This window comes from Natrix helvetica (assembly GCF_964273705.1).
Source record: "Natrix helvetica genome assembly, chromosome: 1".
NCBI classification, from domain to species: domain Eukaryota; kingdom Metazoa; phylum Chordata; class Lepidosauria; order Squamata; family Natricidae; genus Natrix; species Natrix helvetica.
Window position 1 is genome coordinate 293,118,620 of NC_138548.1, and position 23,352 is coordinate 293,141,971.

The 23,352-nt window shown below is 43.4% G+C and overlaps 1 protein-coding gene across 1 annotated transcript in view; it reads left to right on the top strand.

The window, feature by feature from the left end:
• The window catches only part of DDX41 (DEAD-box helicase 41), a 25,006-nt gene continuing 1,654 nt past the window's right edge, over positions 1–23,352 (top strand). The window contains exons 1-15 of the mRNA XM_081956314.1: positions 1–137; positions 222–389; positions 1,820–1,979; positions 2,060–2,134; positions 2,808–2,868; positions 3,305–3,441; positions 14,201–14,273; positions 16,307–16,460; positions 16,589–16,725; positions 17,537–17,699; positions 19,231–19,362; positions 19,685–19,756; positions 19,964–20,060; positions 20,818–20,967; positions 23,153–23,224. Coding sequence (XP_081812440.1) covers positions 114–137; positions 222–389; positions 1,820–1,979; positions 2,060–2,134; positions 2,808–2,868; positions 3,305–3,441; positions 14,201–14,273; positions 16,307–16,460; positions 16,589–16,725; positions 17,537–17,699; positions 19,231–19,362; positions 19,685–19,756; positions 19,964–20,060; positions 20,818–20,967; positions 23,153–23,224 — 1,675 coding nt within the window. The 5' untranslated portion in view covers positions 1–113. The remainder of the gene's footprint in view (positions 138–221; positions 390–1,819; positions 1,980–2,059; positions 2,135–2,807; positions 2,869–3,304; positions 3,442–14,200; positions 14,274–16,306; positions 16,461–16,588; positions 16,726–17,536; positions 17,700–19,230; positions 19,363–19,684; positions 19,757–19,963; positions 20,061–20,817; positions 20,968–23,152; positions 23,225–23,352) is intronic.

The following is a 23,352-nucleotide window of genomic DNA, read 5'->3' on the forward strand; positions in this document are numbered from 1 at the left end:
TGCTTGTAGGCGCGCCTGCTGTCGCTAAGCAACGGTCACCTTTCCCTCATTGGATACGTGCGCGCGCGTGCGCTCACGCGCGGAACGCCGAGTGAGGGGAGGAGCTTGAAAACATGGAGACCGGAAGTAGCAGGAAGGTAAGGCCGCATCGGGCCGGCGGGGTCCCGGGCGGGGTTGGGGATGGCCGGTCGAATGATTCTTTTTTTCCCTGACTCTCTCAGAGGCAGCACGAGCCAGAATCGGAAGCGTCGGGCCTGTCTGGAGAAGAAGAAGAAGACGACGAAGAAGAAGAAGAACGAGTGAAAGGAGAGGTCGAGGAGGAGGAAGATGGTGGTGACGGCGAAGACTACCAGCCTTATGTGCCCCTCAAGCAGCGCAAGCAGGAGCTGGTAACGTGGGATAGGTTGGCGTGGGGCGGCGGGAGCCATTAACGGACACCCCTTGTTGCTGCCTTCTCACTGCGCAGCTGCGGGGCCTGTAACCCGATCCTGTGCACCCTTATGGGGGGTTTTCTAGTAGGGTCTTCTAATTAGGGTCGGTGCCCTTTCTCTGCTTCCCCGTTTCTAATGGTTGCTCTGTTGGTCCCAATCTTTGGCTCTCCGCAGTTAGTTGTATGTTTTGGGGGGAAAGGAAGAGGGACCCCTACCCTAGGTCAGTGGAGTCTGTGGGAAATGGGTGAGACTCAGAAATAAGTGAGGTGGTATAGCAGAAAAGTCACTGGCACTTTAGTTAAGCTTTTAACATTATATGAGAAATATTTTTTAAAAATGTCCATGAACATACACATCTTCTTTTGAGAAAAGTAGCCTTTGTGTATCTATCATGGTGGGACCCAGTGTGTTTGGCAGAGTGGCTGGTGAGAGTTAATAGAATCATTTTGCGTAACGGTTTGAAAACTTTTGTCATGTAGTGGTTTGCATATCCCGAAAGGGCAGAGCAGGTAGACATATCTAGTTCCCAAAACTGTATATCATATGGTTATTTTCATTTTCTCTTCTATGGACATTCAGATTTATTTTGGGGGAATACTCCAGCTATGTTAACCAGTTCTATACAACTCATCTCCAAAAAGCTATGCTATAAAAACCTTGGTATAATTTTTGCACTTTGTGAGAATTTGAATACAGTACTCTAAACGATTATATGAGTTTAGATTCTCATTCCCCTTGATTCCTACTTACTCTTTTAAATGTGAAAGTACTGTATTTTTTGGAGTATAAGATGCACCAGAGTATAAGACACATCAAGATTTTGGCAAATTAAAGGCAAAATTTTTAAAAAAGGTTTGCACTCTGCAGACCTCCCAAAAACGGCCCTTTTTGTGAAAAGGGGGCATTAATAGCCTTTAGGAGGCTTATAGAGTGCTCATGGGGGATGGGGCAAAAACTAGCAAAAAACAGCCTGTTTTTTGCTCATTTTTGCCCTTTCCAGCCCCCCAGGAGCACTCTGGAAGCCTCCTAAAAGCTATGCACGGCCATTTTTGCAAAGGGAGCGGGGTTTCGGGAGGCCAAAAATGCTGTATTCAGTGTATAAGATGCACCCAGATTTTCACCCTCTTTTTTGAGGGAAAAAGGTGCGTCATACTCCGAAAAATATGGTACTTTTCATATTTGCTGTGAAAAATAAAAACCTGACTATTTAAAATTAGCCTAGAACCATGCAGAATTGAATAGGTTAGATATATATTGATGAGGTGACAAACAGTTGAGAATACAAATCTCAGAGGGTTCCAATGAATACAAGATCTATGTCTGCAAAGACACCAGTAGTTAAAGCCTGCCTCTAATGGAATTCTCCGCTCATAACTTTATGCCTCTAGTTGCAAAAGGTGCTGCAGATTCGTCGCAAAGGAGTGCTGGAGGATGAACAAAGAGACAGTGGCAGCGAGTATCATGGTGATGAAGATGACATTCCCCTGGGCCCCCAGTCTAACATCAGCCTTTTGGATCAGCACCAGCATCTCAAAGAGAAGGCAGAAGGTAACAATCAACATACTAGGTTTGATTTATTACTGGAGAGAAGATTTTGGGCTAATTATCTAACATGTTACTCTTCCCAGCACGTAAGGAGTCAGCTAAAGAGAAGCAGCTTAAAGAAGAAGAAAAGATCCTGGAAAGTGTGGCAGAAGGGCGAGGTAAAGTGCAAAAAAAGTTTTTTCAAATAGCTTTGGTACTTGGGAAAATGTTGATGATGTTATAGAAGATGGCAAAATTGGGATAGCTGGGAAATAAGAATTAATTTTGAACACATAGTGAATGAAACATGCATTATGTTCCATGTCTAGAAGAAGCATGTTAAGGCTCAGGTGTTTGGATGGGCCCTTCTGGAATGCTTGTGACCAGCCAAACTGAAACCCATAACATATTAGTTATTCCACATTTTGGCTGAGACAGACTTAGAGGGGTCTTTCAGGCGGAAAGGACAGGGCTGATGCACCTTGTCTAGATGGCCAGTGGGTCTCCTGATTGATTGATCTTTCTTACCTTCCTTTCCTGTGTCTCCATTGCTATGCTTACCCAAATTTTCTGTGCCTTTAATTCCCTTATTTCAGTTTAGCTTCTACTATGTACTGTAACTTCTGTTGACTTTCGCTTTTACCTCATTCTGGAACATATGTGTTCCATATTCATGCCAAAATTGCAGAACAATTAATTCATGGAAGGTTTTCTACATCTCCACCATAAATCCCAAGTGCTTCCCAGGAACTTTAGCTTTTTGTTGCTATTGCATAGGATAAAGCCATGTTCAAATAGGTTGCTTTTATTTTTTCATGGCTGCTGCTGACTGATTTCTTTTTTCTTATGTAGCTCTGATGTCTGTGAAGGAAATGGCAAAGGGCATCACATATGACGATCCAATTAAAACCAGGTAGATGTACTCTGGTTGTACAAGACCTTTTTCAAAATACGACAAACATTTCTCTATAACATTTATTTGTGTTAAAGTGCATAAAAAGGTGTGCCTCTATCTTGAGGTTCTACCTTGAAATAATTAACTTTTGCATGTGACTTTGTGTACTTATATAGATAGATGGGTATTAAAAGTTGCAATCACATATAAGATTGTAGCCACAGTGTTCATGGGTTGGATATAACATAGGTGGTTCATCTCTCTGTCAAATCTTCTGTCCAATTGTTTACAAAGAAATGCCTGAAAGTTGCAGTTGATGTTGGCTTGTTAGGAGAGCAAACACTCTGTTTAACAATTTCTGCTTAAAACATCATGACAGAAATTTTCAAATGAAACAATCAGTATGATCAGAAATAATCATAATAAATAAGGTTTTTATGTGTTTCTGTACCAGCTGGAAGGCTCCCCGGTATATCCTATCTATGTCACAAGCAAGGCATGACCGTGTCCGTAAAAAATACCATATCCTTGTGGAAGGGGAAGGCATTCCACCACCTCTCAAAAGTTTCAAAGAGATGAAGTTCCCAGGGGGTAAATATCTATGCTATTGGTTTCAAATTTGATTTGAGTGTTCAGATTGTGAGGCCTACATATTTGCTTTAGTTTGAAAAACAAATAAATTAGCAGTTCTATAATATGGTAAAGCCTTCAGGCATGTACAATCTTTGGATCAAGACCCAGTTATCTAGTTCGCAAAATGTTCCAAACCTACTTTTATATTGCCCCAAATAAATTGGATTTCCCTTATACAAGACCATCCCCAGCAGTCAATGAGTATATTTGAACTAATATGTTTATTTAATCACAAGGCACAGCTAATAAATTATGTGCATTTCCACAAGAGAGAATGGAATGCGAACCATTACTCCATCAGTGCATAAACATGTGGCAGCTCTCCTCTCTTTGACTATAGTCCAGAGAAGAGGGGATGAGATTCTCTCAGAGCCTATAGAACAGTGATGGTTAACCTTTGTTAAGGCACTTGGTGCCGAAACTGGAGTCCACGTGTGCATGCGCACACTGAAGCACTGGAACCTGGAAGAGAGCAGCTGGCCACCAAGCATGGCCACAGAGAGGGCTCTGTGTGCCACCTCTGGCACGTGTGCCATAGGTTCACCATCCCGGCTATAGAATGTAGGGAAGACTGAGTGTTGAAAAGAGTTCTAAAGCAGGTTCCTTGAAAGTTAAAAGAGTATTGATAAATGCCTCTATTGTTTCAAGAGTTCAGGTAATTGATCTCATATATTACTTAAAAATCTATCATCAAATAATTAGATTTCTACAATCACCAACATCCAGGAAATCAGAATTACATCAAAGGACGTTGGTCTGTCTAGCTCATCTGCTGAACATTCAAACAATAGAACAGGTGCATCAGCATGAGAGATTTACTAGCCTGTTCTTGATATTGTTCATGATCCCAAAGACAATAGATTTGGAGACTTTTTAAATTTGAACCCATTGACCAGATAGATTAAACACTCTATTCAAAATAAAGACATTTGACAAAAGGTTTCCTGGCCGCCATAAACCTGCCTAATGCATACCTTCACATCTCCATTAGAGTGAATCACCACATATTTCTCAGGATTGCTTCAAACCAGACCCCTTCCACTTGACTCTGCTTCACCCCCTGTAATCTTTGAAAAGTTACTCATGGCCCTAATCAGGAATGTGAGGACCAACAGATTCATATCTATGCTTATTAGGATGACTTACTATTCAGAGTGTCCTCTCACAGGGCAAAGAGGAACACAGTTTAGAGTAGATCATCTTATGTTGTATAAATGTGAGTTTATGGCGACTTGGGAAAAGTTCTCTCTCTAGCATTTTAGGTGGATGTTGGATTTGGGGGAGGGGGGGGGTTCACAACAACCAGTCAAAATAATATTTATCTTTCAAGAGTATGATGAATTCATGCTGCAATTTGGGAAATACTAATATTTTGGAAGCACTTTCTTGTGGCCTTTGTAAGGATATAAGGAATTGTGATTACGATTCAGAACTCAGTTTCCTTAGATTTAATCATATGCAAGACTACCCACCACAGTAATTTCTATTTGTGTTTCAGAAACATAATTGTTTTAAATACAAGTTTAATTCTGTAGGTTACAATCGCAGTACAGGTAGTCCTTGACTTACAACCAGAATTGAGCCCAAAATTTCTGTTACTAAGTGAGACAGTTGTTTTACCTCTTTATACAACCTTTCTCACTGGAGAAGAGCCTAATGCTGGGAAACTACAATACAATACAATACAATAGCAGAGTTGGAAGGGACCTTAGAGGTCTTCTAGTCCAACCCCCTGCCTAGGCAGGAAACCCTATACCGTTCCAGACAAATGGCTATCCAACATCTTCTTAAAGACTTCCAGTGTTTGGGCATTCACAACTTCTGGAGGCAAGCTGTTCCACTGATTAATTGTTCTAACTGTCAGGAAATTTCTCCTCAGTTCTAAGTTGCTTCTCTCCTTGATTAGTTTCCACCCTTTGCTTCTTGTTCTACCCTCAGGTGCCTTGGAGAATAGTTTGACTCCCTCTTCTTTGTGGCAACCCCTGAGATATTGGAACACTGCTATCATGTCTCCCCTAGTCCTTATTTCTCTTAAGCTAAACATACCCAGTTCCTGCAACCGTTCTTCATATGTTTTAGTCTCCCGTCCCTTAATCATCTTTGTTGCTCTTCTCTGCACTCTTTCTAGAGTCTCCATATCTTTTCTACATCGTGGCGACCAAAACTGAATGCAGTATTCCAAGTGTGGCCTTACCAAGGCATTATAAAGTGGTATTAACACTTTTTTGGCAGCTGCTGCACACTGCTGGCTCATATTTAAATGGTTGTCCACTAGGACTCCATGATCCCTTTCACAGTTACTACTGTTGAGTAAGGTACCACTTATGCCAGTGATGGCAAACCTTTTTTTTACGGCGTGCCAGAATTGGTGTGTGTGCACTATTGCACGGACCCGCGTGCCTACTCTATTTCCCACCCAACTGTGCATGCGCATGTGACCCCGCGCATGCGCATGCAACCATTCCCCAGGCTCCGGAGGCTTTCCTGAAGCCTGGGGAAGGTGCAAACTGCTTCCCCTGCCCCTCTAGAGGCCCTTTGGAAGTCAGAAACGAATCGGTTCCGAATTTCCAGTTGTCCAGTTGGGGCTGTTTTTTGCCCTCTCCAGCCTTTGGAGGCTTTCCTGAAGCCATTTCCGGGTTCTGGTGGGCTGGGGGAGGCCGTTTTTGCTTCAGGAGATGGTGGTTGTGAGCCTCGGGGCTCCTGGGCGGCCATGTGTACAGGGCACTAGGCTGGCTCCGGTTGCAAAATGTCAGAAAATTCCCCATTTTGCAAGGCAGCTCTCAAAGAGAATGAAGTGGGTGCGTGTGCTTCTTCCATTCTTACAATGAGTAGTAAGGGAAGTGAGCGCTGGCCAATATCCCTGCCTCCTTCCTCTGAGAGCTCGCGCGGCAGCATGTGGTGTGTGTGTGTAAGGGAGGCTGGCAAAGAAGCCTTGGTTTTCCCACTGCCACGGCTCTCGGAAGGAGGCAGGCGCTCACTTCCCAAGGCTTCCCAAGGCTTCTTTGCTAGCCTCCCTTACACACACACACACACACACACACACACACACACACTCTGCCGCGTGAGGGAGAGGCTGGCAAAGCAGCTTTGGATTCCCCACTGCCGCGGTTCTCGGGGGAAGGAGGCAGGGACATTGGCTGGTGCTTGCCTCGTGTGGCAGCAAGCAGTGTGTGTGTGTGTGTGTGTGTGTGTGTAAGGGAGGCTAGCAAAGAAGCCTTGGGAAGTGAGCGCTGGCCAGTATCCCTGCCTTCTTCCCCCGAGAGTCACTGCAATGGGGAATCCAAGGCTTCTTTGCCAGCATCTTCCTCTCCCTCTCCTCCCGATTTCTCCCCGGTAGCACTCAGGCGCACATGGGCCGCTCTGGGTTTTATTCACGGGTGCCCAACCTGCCAGGCTGCCCGATGCCCCTCGCAGCTGCAACGGCGGCGGCTTCAGAGACGTTGGTCGGTGGGGGTGGGGAGGCTAGGCGAGCCATGTTAAACCCCCTCCAGCCTCGGCTCCTCTGAAGAAGCGCCACGGCCGCTTCCTTCTCTTTGAGAGCCACCTTGCAAAACAGGAGAAGGAACCGACCACCAGCGCTACTCAGGGAACTCGGCTTGTGGAGTCTGGAGTTCCAAGGGGAAGGAAACTCCGCCGCGGCCCGCTCCCCACGTAAGGGGTTCCCCCCATCCACTGACGGCCTCTGCCTCTTGCTCCACTTCCTTGCCAGCGGTAAGCGGCGCTACGGCCAAGGAGCAGGCAGATGGCTGGGTGGGAAGTCAGTGGGCTGCTTTGGAGCCTGAAGCCCCACGGAGCTGGCATGAGAGGCATGCGGGCCCAACTGGAAGGCAGCATCTTCCTCAAGTGGGGGCGGGGGCTCTGCCTTTGCAGAAAGGGAGCGGGTGCATGTGCAGCAGCCCCGGGCCGCAGCATCGTTGCTGCCGCCTCTCTCAGCCCCATCACAGCGTCTGCGTTTTCACCAAGGGCCGCCCACTGGCCGGGCTGGACGCTGATCTCAGAAGGCTAGCGGGCATAGGGATCCGCCGGTAAGACCACGTGGAAGGCAGGGAAGCATGGCAGGCTGTGGGGAAGGGGGAAGGGGTAGCGAGCTAAGCCACGACTCGCAGTCTTACCTAGCAGGAGTGCAGCTCTTCAGGCAGGCAAGCTGCAGAGTACAGACTGGGTGGGTTGGGACAAGCGAGCTGTGACCAGATAACCGATTCGGGGCGAAAAGGCCTCCCCTGGCCCTCTGGAAATATAAAAAACCAGGTAGCCGGCACGCGCATGCGCATCAGAGCTGACGTCTGGCGTGCCACTCAATATGGCTCTGCGTGCCACCTGTAGCACTTGTGCCATAGGTTCGCCATCACGGACCTATACTGTACCTGTGCATTCCGTTTTTGTTGCCTAAATGTAGAACCTTACTCTTCACCATTGAATTTCATTTTATTAGATAGTGCCCAATGTTCAAGTTTGTCAAGATCCTTCTGTATCTTAAGCCTATCTTCTGGAGTGTTGGCTATTCCTGCCAGCTTGGTGTCATCTGCAAATTTGATGAGTTCCCCATTTATTCCCTCATCCAAATCATTGATGAAGATGTTGAAGAGTACTGGGCCTAAAACAGAGCCTTGGGGTACTCCACTGCATACTTCCCTCCATGTAGATGCAGTTCCATTGAGGACTACACGTTGAGTGCGGTTGGTCAGCCAGTTACGAATGGTGATGCTGTCCAACTCACATTCTTCTACTTTATCTAGTAGTAAGTTATGGTCTACCTTATCAAAAGCCTTACTGAAGTCCAAGTAAACTAGAAAGATTGAGGGCAAAAGAAGAAAGGTGACCACAGAGAATGAGGGGGCTGGATGGAGTCACTGAAGCAGTAGGCATGAGCTTAAATGGACTCCAGAGGATGGTAGAGGACAGGAAGGCCTGGAGGAACGGTGTCCATAGGGTCGTGATGGTTCGGTAACGACTTTGCAACTAACAACAACAATCTTTCTTGCTACAGTTGTTAAGTGAATCACTGCAGTTATTAAGTTAGTAACACGGTTGTTAAGTGAATCTGGCTTTCCCATTGATTTTGTCAGAAAGTCACAAAAATGTGATCACATGACCCCCAGGACTTCATCACAAATATGAGTCAGTTGCCAAGTGTCTGAATTTATCATATGATCATGAAGATCCTGCAGCAATCATAAGTGTGAACAAGGGTCATAAGTCACTTTCTTCAGTGCCGTTGTGACTTCAAACGATCACTAAATGAACTGTTGTAAGTCGAGGACTATCGGTGGTCACCTCCTCTTGGTGGTGGTTAGCATTGACAATTTGTCAAGAGGAATGTCCTTGGAGAACACTAGAAGGACCAAATCATCATGAGTCCCAGCCTGTTGGGTTTGGGAGATCAGTCATTCATGACCTGATTCAGGGAAGAATCATGCCTTCCCAGCAAGCTGTGGTAGGGTACCTAGCATTGGAAGACAGAGAGAAGGGAACCATATGTTAATTTGGACAGAAAATATCTACAGAAAAGCATACCCCACCAGTCAAGGTGGGGAAAGCAGGCTGAAGATTGAGGTTTCTCACTTGTTTCTGTGGGCAGAAAGACCTCATGCCTTCTTTTCAGTGGAAAGTATATAATAAAGTGGATGTTGAATGTGTCTGCAGATTGATTATATAAAATCCCTGACACAAGTAGAGCAGACATTGTACCCGGAAATATTTTAGACAATCATGGATTAGTGGAGAGTCCCTTCAGTTGGCCACTGCAATAAAAAAGAACATGAAGGTGACCATGGTTTTCTCTAATTTTCACAATGTCAGTGTAGAAGGGACCAAAGCTTTGATGTCTCCTTGTCTTTAGTGCTTACTACATGCATTCTCACCTGCCTCGATATTATCAAAGGAGATGTGCAAATTAAGAAGGATAGGTTCAAGTGGTAGAATGATTATTCCTTTTTGACTCAGGAAATCTTGGTTCTAGACTCAGGTCCAAATAAGCATCCAAGAATTATGAAATCTTCCAATGTGGCTAAATCTTCTGAGATAGGAACCTGTTGTATATCCAGGTCCAGGTGGCACCTCTGTGCCTGGAATTTAAACAGGAGTAGCACTTAAAAACGCTTCTCAAAAAAGCAGTAAACACCCATTTTAACAGACAGGTATCAAGCACAATTCATATACACAACTTGACTTGAGCAGCTTTTATTCATTAGTGCAGAAATAAGTTGTCTTTGAGAGTACTAGAAGTTTCTTATGGGTCTACACAAGGCTATTGGAATAAGCAAAGTTAAACACTTTCTTAGAGGTTCCAGACTAATTTTCCATCCTTTTATTCATCAATTTCATCGGTGTGATTCATCATGAGTAGCGATTTCTTTGGAACTCAATAGATAGGTTTCTGTTAAGATGTTGACTTGCTTTTCTTGTGATAGTCACTTTGACTAGAAATGTCCAACTGCTCTATTGTTTGGGGGAAATATGTGTGTTTTTCACTCAGGTCAAATATTATGGCAATCTAATCTCTCCTTTTTCTCTGTAAACTTAGTTTAAGATTGTGTAGGAGTCAGGATATAATTTTTCCCAATTTTTATTGAAATCCCAATAATCTCAGCAGAGTTTGTCTATACGAACTGTGGGGAAAAGGACTGGAAAGGGCTGGAAAGCAGGCTTTCTGTTAGTAAGTCAAGGACTGTATTGTCCCACCAACTAGAAGTGCTGACCTAGTGCCAGGAAGCTATCAGTGTCTGGAAGTGGAGGAACAGACTGAATGCCTCCAAAATTGAGTGGCTTTGGCTCGGTGGGCAAGCAATCCCATAATTGCACCAATCTTGCTCTGAACAGACTTATACTGTCCCATCCAAAAATAGTCTGCAACTTGGGATTCACCTAGCTATAGTTTTTGCTTAAAGAATCAGTGGCAGATGGCCAGGAGGGCTTCAGTGCAGCTCTGTCTTGTGTGCCAATTGTAGCTATTTCTGGACTAGGGACTCCTACTCAGAATCATTCATGTCCTAGTCACTTCCCCTTTGAATTATTGCACTATAATACACTCTATATGAGATTGCTCTTGAAAAGCCTTTGGAACTACAGCTGGTGCAAAATTGATCACCAGGGCAGTGACATGTATTTCCCACTATGGTTAGGTAACCCTAGTGTTTTGGGAACTGCATTAACTGCCAATTGGCTTCTTATTATAAATAAATCAAAGTGGTAATTGTCACCTTTAAGACTCTACACCAGGTGCGTCAAACCCAATCACATTCTCTCTTCCCAAACTGAACAGAGGGGACAGAGAATTAATTGATACAGAACATTTCTGTCCCCAGCAATCTAAAACTCATAGAGTTATCAGTGCATGTAACATAGATGTTTGTGCAGGTAGGATTATCATTCCCGCTGTCAAGGAAAACCAAGCATTTAATAGTGAGTGCCATACCATGTGCACAAATCATACAAGTGGCAAGAAAATAGGGGAAGTCAGGCATAACACAGGTTATGTAGACAGTAAACACAAGGTCAATCAAAATGGACTCAAATGTCTATACACCAATGCACAGAGTATGAGGAATAAACAGGGCAAATTAGAAATTGAAGTAAAAGAGAGCAGATACAATATTGTTGCCATTACATAAACTTGGTGGGATGCAACCCACAAATGGAACATACAGCTAGAAGGATTTAAATTATTTAAAAGAAATAGACCAAATAAAAGAGGAGGTGGAGTTGCACTATATATAAGAAATAACTACATCTCTACAGAAATAGAGCACAACAATGATGAGAACTATCTTTAATACATTTGGGTCAATATTAAAGGTTGGGGGGAAATGACATTGCCATAGGTCTATACTACAGGCCACCCAACCAAGCAGAGGAAGTAGATGAACTTTTTGCTAGTCAGCTAACTAAGGTACGTAGGAAGCACACCACAATAATAGTGGGGGATTTTAACTACCCTGACATCAACTGGGAAACAAACTCTGCATCAAGTGGAAGATCCAACAGGTTCCTAACGAACCTAGCAGACAACTTTGTTTCCCAAAAAGTAGAAAAGGGAACAAGGGGATCAGACTTGATTCTCACTAACAGAGAGGAAATGATAGAAGGTGTTGAAGCCATAGGAACCCTGGGGGCAAGTGACCATGCAATATTGGAATTCAACATTATGCAAACCCAAGTAGTAGAACAAAGTCAAACTAGAGTCTCGGATTTTAAGAGAGCTAATTTCAATAAACTTAGAGAGAGCTTGGGAAGAATTCCATGGATGAGAATCCTCAAGGGGAAAACAACTCAAGAAGCTTGGGAAATTTTGAAAAATGAGATTACAAAAGCTCAGTCTAGCACAATACCAATGAAGAAGAAAAATAACAGCTCCCCAAAGAAACCAGCAAGGCTGCATAAAGAACTCTGACAAATTTAAAGACAAAAAAGTTAAGTATAAAAAGTGGAAAGGGGGGGACATAACTAAGGCAGAATATCAGCAAATAGCCCGAGCCTGTAAAGATGAAGTGAGGAAAGCTAAGGCTCACAATGAAGAAAGGCTTGCCACAAAAGTAAAAAATAACAAAAAAAGCTTCTTCCAACATGTTAAAAACAAGAAAAAGGTTAAGGAAACAATTAGTCCATTGATGGGGGGAAATGGCAAGAAGGTGACAAGCAACAGGGAGAAAGCAGAACTATTTAACTCATTTTTTGCATCTGTCTTTACACAAAGAGATAAAACAGTCCAACCTATCAAAAACAGCACCACAAAAATCAGATTAGGAACACAAATTGAAATAGGGAAGAAAATGGTAAGTGAGCACCTGTCTACCCTAGACGAGTTCAAATCACCAGGACCGGACGGATTACACCCCGTGGTTCTGAAGGAACTGGCAGACGAGATCTCAGAACCACTGAACTATATCTTTCAGAGATCCTGGAGCACCCGGGAATTGCCAGAGCACTGGAAAAGAGCTGATGTGGTTCCCATCTTCAAAAAAGGGGGAAAAAATTGATCCGGGAAACTATAGACCTATCAGCCTGACCTCAATACCAGGAAAGATTCTGGAAAAGATAATCAAACAACGAATTAGTGAACACCTAGAAGTAAACAAATTAGTAGCCAAAAGCCAACATGGGTTTGTCAAAAACAGATCATGCCAGACTAATCTTATTGCATTCTTTGACAAAGTGACAAAATTAGTGGACTAGAGGAATGCCGTCGATATAGTTTACTTGGACTTCAGTAAGGCATTTGATAAGGTAGACCATAACCTACTACTAGATAAAGTAGAAGAATGTGGGTTGGGCAGCATCACCACCAGATGGATTCGTAACTGGCTGACCAACCGCACTCAACGTGTAGTTCTCAATGGAACTGCATCTACATGGAGGGAAGTATGCAGTGGAGTACCCCAAGGCTCTGTTTTAGGACCCAGTACTCTTCAACATCTTCATCAATGATTTGGATGAGGGAATAAATGGGGAACTCATCAAATTTGCAGATGACACCAAGCTGACAGGAATAGCCAACACTCCAGAAGACAGACTTAAGATACAGAAGGATCTTGACAAACTTGAACATTGGGCACTATCTAATAAAATGAAATTCAATGGTGAAAAGAGTAAGGTTCTACATTTAGGCAACAAAAACGAAATGCACAGGTACAGTATAGGTGGTACCTTGCTCAATAGTAGTAACTGAGAGGGATCTTGGAGTCCTAGTGGACAACCATTTAAATATGAGCCAGCAGTGTGCAGCAGCTGCCAAAAAAGCCAACACAATTCTAGGCTACATAAACGGGGGGATAGAATCAAGATCACGTGAAGTGTTAACACCACTTTATAATGCCTTGGTAAGGCCACACTTGGAATACTGCATTCAGTTTTGGCCGCCACGATGTAAAAAAGATGTGGAGACTCTAGAAAGAGTGCAGAGAAGAGCAACAAAGATGATTAGGGGACTGGAGACTAAAACATATGAAGAACGATTGCAGGAACTGGGTATGTCTAGTTTAATAGAAGGAAGGACTAGGGGAGACACGATAGCATTGTTCCAATATCTCAGGGGTTGCCCCAAAGAAGAGGGAGTCAAACTATTCTCCAAGGCACCTGAGGGTAGAACAAGAAGCAATGGGTGGAAACTAATCAAGGAGAGAAGCAACTGAGGAGAAACTTCCTGACAGAACAATTAATCAGTGGAACAGCTTGCCTCCAGAAGTTGTGAATTCCCCAACACTGGAAGTCTTTAAGAAGATGTTGGATAGCCATTTGTCTGGAACGGTATAGGGTTTCCTGCCTTGGCAGGGGGTTGGACTAGAAGACCTCTAAGGTCTCTTCCAACTCTGCTATTGTATTGTATTGTAAGGTCTATCAGGCGGCCAGAATGGCATCTCATAATAAGTTCAATTTATGTTTTGATCGATTTTGCCAAATCCAGGCTATATATGTAATTCAGTAATAAATTCAAAATTTGTATCACTTTTTAAACTATTGCGAATGAGGTTATAGGTTTTTTGGGTGGGGTTTGTTTGCTATCATTGTTTTCATGTATGTTTTAGAAATAGCTAATGATGCATATATGCCTTATTCATATTCAACAGGATAAGTGGGAATTATTTGATGATGTCTCATTATTAAATCTCAGCATGAACAGTACCCCATCTTGCTTCAATATTCTTCTTCCTGAAACCCACAACTCTCTTTTCTGATCTACTTTGCTCAGTTTGCTAATCTTTTCACTGAATTCTCCCTCCAGCAATTCTACGAGGCTTGAAAAAGAAGGGGATCCAGCAACCAACTCCTATCCAGATACAGGGTATTCCTACCATGTGAGTGCTGCAAGAGTACTGCCAGCCTGTTTCTAAAGGGTCACTACTAAGCACTGTGTAAAAACTTACTATTAGAACTTACTTTTCACCTCATTGCCATGAAGAAACTGTACTGTAAAATCTTGTAGTTTTATTGTGGCAGAGATGTTTAGGTGACAGAATCCATTTTATCAGATATTGGCAAAGTTGAGTCTCTGTTTCAAATCTCTTTTTAACAACAATGAATATGTGGGATATTTGATACTGCAAGACGATTTGCTGCAATCCTCCCCCCTTAAAATCTGGCAGGGCTTGGCCCTCTTCATTTTCTCCAAAGTGATAAATTGCTGGCTCTGGGATAATAAGATTGGCACTGGAGATTACATGGAGGAATGAATCCAAATGATGGATTTGGCACCTGGTTTTTCTTGCTTTTTGTTTTATGTTTATTGCTGTTAGCCATCCAGAATAGTGCTCACAGAATGGGTGGCCATATAAATCATTGAAATAAATTTATCATTGCAAGCATCTCTAAACCCTAATGCCAGATTTTGAATTAGCTTGCATCAAACCATTATTGATAAGCTGCTGCAGTTTAAAGCAAAGCATTAAATCAATAGCAGTTAGAATAATACAGAATTGCATATTGAAAAGCAGTTTTGCTTGCTATCATTTAATGTCTTTTGATGCATATATTTTACCAGATCTGAAATCTAAGCCTTCAAAGGCTATCATCAACATCTTAAACTGGAGCTCCAAATTCATAAGCAATATAATTATTGCAGTATATAGGCTCTTCAGCCGCCGCCTCCCTTTCCCAGTATTTGAGAAGTTGCACTCTATACCAGCTGCAGTTTCTGAATAGTTTTTAAATGTTGCTCTATGTAGAACATATTAAAATAGTCTGTAAGAAACAAGGGCAATTTAAACCTAAGGCAAGCTTCATTTTCTCTAGACAAAGTACAGTGTGTACAGCAAGCTGATTCAAACGATGTCATATTCTAGATAAAGTACAGTTTGTGTATCAGCCAAAATTATCGCTGTCACAAGTTATCCGTGATACCACCAACGCCACTACACACTGAATCAAGTCCAACAGAGTCCCTGAATTGATGATCTGCAAAAGAGTCATTTCTGCATTATTTTGGAATTGTTTATTAAGGGTCAAAGCATGCAGAATGTGGACAAAAATAGAGAAAGAGACTAGGACCCAAGTAGATGGTCTGGACTTTTTGTTTTGTAAGCTAAATAAGCGTAACACATATACTATTGGAAACCTCAGTTCTTCCATTGCCTTTAGACTTTCTATGATTTTAAATACATTAAATACATAAATGATTTTAAATACATTTCTTAATCAGATAAAGCGGTGGAAGCAACCTTTGGATCTCTAGAATGTTAGATTTCTTACCTTCCATCAGCTTCGGACAAGGGCAGACTTAGTTTATAATAACATTTGTATAATAAAAAAAAAAGGGCAGACTTTAGAGTTGACAGGAAATATATGGTGCCTTCAGCATCTGGAGGCTAAAAGTCTAAGTGATCTCAACTTTTCAACATGCAGGTAGTCCTCAACTTACAACAGTTCATTTACGGACTGTTCAAAATTACCACAGTGCTGAAAACATGACCAATTCTCAATCCCCCCCCCTTCCATGGTCACATGATCAAGATTCAAATGCTTGGCAACTGATTCCTATTTATGACGGCTGCAGTGTCCCGGGATCTTGTGGACACCTTTTGTGATCTTCTGACAAGCAGAGTCAATGGGGAAGCCAGATTCACTTAACAACAGTGTTACTTAACAATTGCAGTGATGCACTTAACAGCTGTGACAACCAAGGTCGTAAAATGGGGCAAAACTCACTTAACCACTGACTCGCTTAGCAACGGAAATGTTGGGCTCAATTGTCATAAATTGAGGATTGCCTGCATTCTCCTAGTCTGCCATGCAGCAGCAGTTCAGCTCCCCTCCTCCCCTGGCTAGTCTACCCAGAAGCAGTTCATTCCAACTACAGCAAGGGTTTCATTGGCTCCTCTGTTCCCCTCCACAGACTTTCCGGTAGAGACATGATTGGGATTGCCTTCACCGGCTCTGGCAAGACCCTTGTGTTCACCCTCCCGGTTATCATGTTTTGCCTGGAGCAGGAAAAGAGGCTGCCGTTTTCCAAAAGGGAAGGACCATACGGTCTCATCATCTGCCCCTCCGTAAGTCACCCGGCTTGCACGGGGCTTGTGCATTCAGTGTGGGGAGTGGTTGGGCCAAGAGAAAGAGGGGAGAGTAAATCGGCATAGTGACAGCGGTCCCCAGCTGATCAGGTTTTTTGTTTCTGCAGAGGGAACTGGCTCGACAGACCCATGGCATCCTGGAGTACTATTGCCGCCTGCTGCATGAGGACGGGATGCCTGCCTTGCGCTGTGCTCTCTGCATCGGTGGCATGTCCGTGAAAGAACAAATGGAGACTATCAAACAGTAAGGGCAACCTTTGAAGAACATTTAAAGCAGAGTGGCTACATTTTTCTTGTGTGGGTGTTAAGGAAGCAAAGCAGCATTCAGCTTCTTGGTCTCATGCGTTTTCTTCCTCTTCCTACACAGTATAAAAGATTGTGGTGTTATTGTCAAAAGGCGGCCTGTTATTTTTCATCTGCAAAATTCCTCTTTTGAAAAGATCTGGATCTCTGTCTCACCGATATTGGCTACCTACGTATCTAAATTAATCTGATTGATTCCTGGCTTGCTAGGAGTCCAGAGCAAAAGCCACATTGATCTCCCCTCTAATTCTCCTTGTGGAAGGGAGGAAATCACAGCTATCTCTACATGCAAAAATAGATAGTGGGTTGATGTGATGCACGTGGATGCCCATGTATCATCCTGCCCTCGCATCGGCTTGCTGTATCTCACCCGGATGAGTTAAAAGAGAAAAGAAGGACCGTGCAGCATCTGTGGCACAAATTACTGGTTATTCCACTCTTCTTGTGTCAGGGATCTTGAATGCTATCGTTGTGAAGGAAAGAAAGCTTCATTGCTTAATGACCCTGCTCCAGTGGCATCGTTCCCATAATTTAGAACTTGATCTGCTGGTTGGTGGTAAAAATAAGCAAGGCCCCTAGAGGCCCCACAGACCAGTAATCAAGGTCTGTATGGGTACCACATTTATGAAATGTGGTTTCCCTGGTGAGATGCAAATGCTTCACAGGGGAAAAACCACATTGTTAACGCTGTGCTACTGTTATGGTTGCTAGTACAGGGCGCTCTCCAGTGTTCTAACCCTTCTGTTTCACAGTGGTGTACACATGATGGTAGCAACCCCAGGCCGTCTGATGGATTTATTACAGAAAAAGATGGTTAGTCTGGATGTCTGCCGCTACCTGGCTTTGGATGAAGCTGACAGGATGATTGATATGGGTTTTGAAGGAGATATCCGCACCATCTTTTCCTACTTCAAGGTACGAGGGAGGGCAGAATTTGCTCCAAATCTGATCCCAGTCAACCCTTGATCGCCTAAATGATTATTTTTCTCTCAGCCTTATGCATTTTCTGGTACCAGATGTGTGGCTAATGACAACTGTGATGTTTTTCTGGCCTAGATAAAAGCTTTAGGCTAGTACTGTTTCTCCCCGAAAATCAGACAGGGTCTTATTTCTGTTTGACTCCCGAAATAAGCGCTTGGCCTTATTATTGGGGAGGTCTTATTATTTTTGAGGTGCAGGAGGCCCCTTAACCTCAGTCTGTGGATCAGCTGATGCAGGGAGGGCCGGGAGTTCTGTTTCTGGCACACTCTTGCCAGCCCTAGCATTGCTGAGACTGCTGCTCTTTTTGCAGCTGCCACTAAGAGAAGGGGCACAGTAGCTAGGATTCGCAGGAGCAGCTTCCGCGAGGCCGTTCCACATGGATGGCAGGTACATGTGGGGCATGTGGGACATGTTCCCCCCTTGCCCCCCCCCCAAGGAAATGGCAGGGACCGGCTGCGCATGTGTTTAAATATTTTCGGGGAGGGCCAATTTTAGCGCATGCGATTGGGCTTATTATCCAAGAAAGTCTTATTTGGGGGGAAACAGGGTAGTAGAGATAAGATTTAATCTGCGCCTGTTAGGATCTTCTTTGTGTGTTGGACGCCTCCATTTGTTGGTCTTATAACTTACATAAACCTGACAGAACTTTAGACTAATTGGAAAGATTGCGAGGCAGATTGGCAATCTGGTACATGTGCTCTTTTTAGAAATCAGGCTCTGTCTGAGTAGGTAGAATCACAGCTGTTGGAATAATATATTGTGAACAGCTACTTATCATACAAATTCTTCTTTCTCAGAAGAGCCAGCTTCCGTGAGAACTTAGGATAACATTTAATTTTCATGCTGCGTCTTGAGATAATTCATCGTAGTTCATAGTCAAAAAGCTATGTGGGCCACTAAGCCCTTTTTTCCTGGCTATTAGAAATTCTGCCACCTCTTGTTTTCTCTTTCCTCTAGTACAGGCGGTTCAGACTCGATTTCTTGGAGGGCCAGGTCAGCATTGTAGTTGTCCTCCACAGGCCAGCCCGGGAGGGGGGGGGAGAGACAGGATGGACGGTAGGTAGGACAGATGCCTCCTGCAACATTCTGCCGGCAAAACAGGGTGCGGGGGGGCGTGCACAGCTCCCCCCCCCCCCGCGCGCCCCATTTTTACTAGCAGAGGCACCACTATTTCCACACCGGCTCTGCTTGCCAGATCTAAGCACCCTGTGGGTCAGATCATAGGAGTTTTTGGAGGCATTATTTTCTGTCTTTTCAAACTTACTTTTCAGAAATGAAAGATGAGATTCTCAGTGTTCTAAATTGCTTGCCCAGTACAAATGTCGGTCTGCAATTATTCAGACTTGCAAATACCGTACAATATATCCTGTGGCCAGATCTGGGAGCAGAATTTTTAGGGTGACATCAGCAGAGCAAGTTGTCCATCGTTGCTCATTTGCCATCTCTGGTTCTCTTTTTCTTTTAGGGACAGCGACAGACCCTTCTTTTCAGTGCTACCATGCCCAAAAAGATTCAGAATTTTGCAAAAAGTGCCCTTGTAAAGCCTATCACAATCAATGTGGGACGTGCAGGAGCTGCCAGTTTGGATGTCATACAGGTATGTCCCTTAGTTTAGAGCACTTCATTAGCTGTTTGACCCTCAAACTGTACTGCATAGGAAGTCCAAATTAAAGTGAGCTGCCTGTGAGTTCTTTAGCTTGTGGGTGTTGGATAGGAGAAATCTCAAAATGTTCTGTTCATTCATTCTTATGTCATTAATTCATTATATCCTACTTAGCCTTTACTCATGCATAATCTCAATCTTGGTTTTTCATATCTATACTCAATACTTCAAGTTACTAATTTGTTGAGCCCTACTGAGCCACCCTGTGCTGACTTCCCTGTAGTATCTTTCACTTTGTCTCTCTCGTTCTATCTAGGAAGTAGAATATGTGAAAGAGGAAGCTAAAATGGTGTATCTACTTGAATGTCTACAGAAGACTCCACCACCCGTAAGTTCAGACTCATCCTGATCTGATCTGATTTTATCACTCCCAAAGTCATCTCATTTTTGCACTTGTCATAGAAAAGGAAGCAGTGTCGCATGAGAACAATCTGATTTTTTGGCTGTTCTGTCATTGTATTCTATCTTATTTCTGAAGTGGGATCTCCCTTTGATTAAGTATAGTCATCACTTATTTTTTGTTTTTCTTCGGCAGGTTCTTATTTTTGCCGAGAAGAAAGCTGACGTAGATGCAATTCATGAATATTTATTACTCAAAGGTGTAGAGGCTGTGGCCATACATGGTGGAAAAGGTCTGTAAAACCTTTTGGTTCAGAATCAAAGTACTCCTTTGGTCCCAGACATAAACACAGTAATTTGAAGGAGCAGAAACCGGATATATGACAATTTTCTGGCTTAACTATAGTTAGGTTAGATTTTTTTTAAAAAAATGTATCTTCCTGCCAGCCATAGAGCCGTGTTGGCACAGTGGTTAGAATGCAGTATTGCAGGCTACTTCTGCTGACTGCCGGCTGCTAGCAGATGGCAGTTGGAATCTCACCAGGCTCAAGGTTGACTCAGCCTTCCATCCTTCCAAGATGGGTAAAATGAGGACCCAGATTGTTTGGGTCAATATGCTGACTCTGTAAACCACTTAGAGAGGGCTGTGAAGCACCGTGAAGCGATACGTAAGTCTAAATACTATTGCTGTTCTTTTACATCGCAGAATTGCAGTCACATGGTGTGAAGCATGGTAAAGGTTAGAAAAGGATCTAGAAAAGAAGATTCAAGCAGGAGCTCTGGCAGCTTTATCAGATCCTTTAGGGAGGGTGATACCAGCCTGTGGTATCACACGAATCTCAAAACAAATTATTGTTTGTTTTGTTCAAATTATTGAACCAGCTTTGGCCAGTAAAGCAGTTTACTCTTGTCATTTCATGAAAGTGTCCGTGAAGATAAAGGCTCTCTTGTTTCAAGAGTGTGAATCATGCTCACAGAGAATGGAAGCTTCTGGATTAGGGATGAGGGGAAATCCTTCTGCTCTTCTTAATGCATGACTTCATCTTACAGACCAAGAGGAGCGGACAAAGGCTATTGAGGCTTTCCGGGATGGGAAAAAGGACGTTCTTGTTGCAACAGATGTTGCCTCCAAAGGCTTGGATTTCCCAGCCATCCAGCATGTCATCAATTACGACATGCCCGAGGAAATAGAAAACTATGGTATGAAAGAGAGGGAGCCCCGTGGGGGTTTTGGTTACCGGGTTCATGTGTTGCAATCCTTAAACATAGGCAGAATTTATCCACTGTGACAAAAGCAATATTAAAAAAAATATTGAGTGAAAAAACAATCAACCGGCAAAATTTAGCTTGCGGGGCCACTGCAGAAGTTATGCATACAGTATCTGAGTTCTAAAATGGGTGCTGCTAAAAGAGGATATGAGACACCACCTGGCTTTTCCTCTTATCCATGTTTTGCCTGACTCACCTATTACTGTATCTTTCAGCTTTATTACTGGGCGGGGTCCAACAAATGAATGCAAATAGCAACAGAAATCAACTGTGGAGGATGCCCGAAGATTAGGAAATGAGGCTCCTCCCTGTTGATAGTGAATTTGAATTCCTTTTGAGAAACCTAACAGCTTCTCATCAGCAAAGGGGACAAGGGACATCAGCTGCATCATTTTGCAGATACAGGTAGTCCTACGACTTACAACAGTTCATTTAGTGACCGTTCAAAGTTACAACGGCACTGAAAAAAGTGACTTGGGACCGTTTTTCACAGTTACGACCTTTGCAGCATCCCATGGCCATGGGATCAAAATTCAGCCGCTCGGCAACTGGTTCGTGTTTATGACCGTTGCTGTGTCCCAAGGTCATGTGATCCCCTTTTGCGACCTGACAAGCAAAGTCAAATGGGGAAGCCAGATTCACTTAACAACCAGGTTACTTAACATATCAACTGCAGTGATTCACTTAAGAACTGTGGCAAGAAATGTCGTAAAATGGAGCAAAACTCACTTAACAAATATCTCCCTTAGCAGCAGAAATGTTGGGCTCCATGGTGGTTGTAAGTCGAGGACGACCTGTAGTGTGGGTTGTGTAGTTGGAACAATCAAAACTTATTACTCGCATGCTGCCTAATTCTCAATGCCTCTGGCAGCTTAAGTCAATCAAACAAAAGAAATTGCGATCAATTCAATACATAAATGGCAAGTGTTTCATCAAAGCAAAGGGTCTGACTGTCCCTGGCCAAAAGCGTGAATGAAGAGACAGGTTTTCATGGCTCTTCTAAACAATACCAGATTGGGGGCCAGCTGGATCTCGGGGGAAACTTAGTTCCAGAGGCAGGTGCTGCTACAGAGCAAATGGGCTTCTGGGGTTCTGACAGATTACCTGATTTACTTGAAGGAGCCTGGAGCATGTCACTCCCCATTGAATCTGTCGGTTATATATTATGGGATACAGGTGGGGTTTTTTCAAGTAACGGATTTACGCCATGTAGAGCTTTATGGATAACAACCTGTATTTTAAATCACACCGAGAAGTAAACTTGCAGCCGGTGGTATTCACAAAGCTGACATATTACATTGGCCACTGCTTTTTGAACCAGCTTCTGGGTGGTCTTCAGGGGCGGCCCCGTAGAGAGAGTGTCACAGTGGTCAAGCCACAAGTCACTCATGACTGAAGGTCCCCCCACCCCCCATATGCAGATTTCATAATACACCTTAATTGAGTGACAATATTGTGATGTGTGCGATATCACTTTGAATTACTGGAGATTTGTGGCTTCTGTCTACTTTCTTTTGTTTTCATACAAAAGATTTAGTTTTGTTCCCTTTCTTTTTCCTTTCCAGTATTCTTCCTCATTTCTATTTTCTCCTCCTCCCCCCCCCCTCTTTTTTGCTGCTTCTCTTGGAAGAGCAAGGGGAGTTTGAATGTATGTGGGAGAAGGTATCTTATTTTGCCCACAACTAATGAAACCGGGGCTTATGAATTCAATTAATTTGTATGAGCAGCCTGGTCCTGATTTTATTTGGAATGTGGCTTTTGTGGGTATATGTAATCATCTGTAAATGCTCAGCTGCATTCAGCTGCCACGACACCACTGCTATAAAAGGGATGACAGAGTCACAAAAAGAAAAAAAAATGTAACTATCTGTAGGTACATGTAAAGTGTGACACGTCACACATTATTCATGAGGAGTGGGAAGGGCTTTCCAGGATTTTTTTCCATTGGATAGGCTTAAATTAACTTGATGGGGAAACTGAATGGTCTGTTTTTGGTCTGTTTTTTGTTTACTAATTTCCCATGGCTTCTGTATTTTGCTTTGGTGAAGAAGCATAATCAAACCATATTTCTTTGGGCTGAAAGTGGTAATTGCGTCTGAATCTTTTCCCTCTCCAGTTCATCGGATTGGGCGTACGGGCCGCTCAGGGAATACTGGCATTGCCACCACATTCATCAACAAAGCCTGTGGTAAGGAACTGAGAAACTGATATAAAAGCTGGGCTGTGATGAACGGAGCCAGAGGAACTAAGAGGGTGAAGGATGAATGAACTTTGACTAATTGTATTTTTGTCAGCTGGGCTCATCCAGTCATGCTT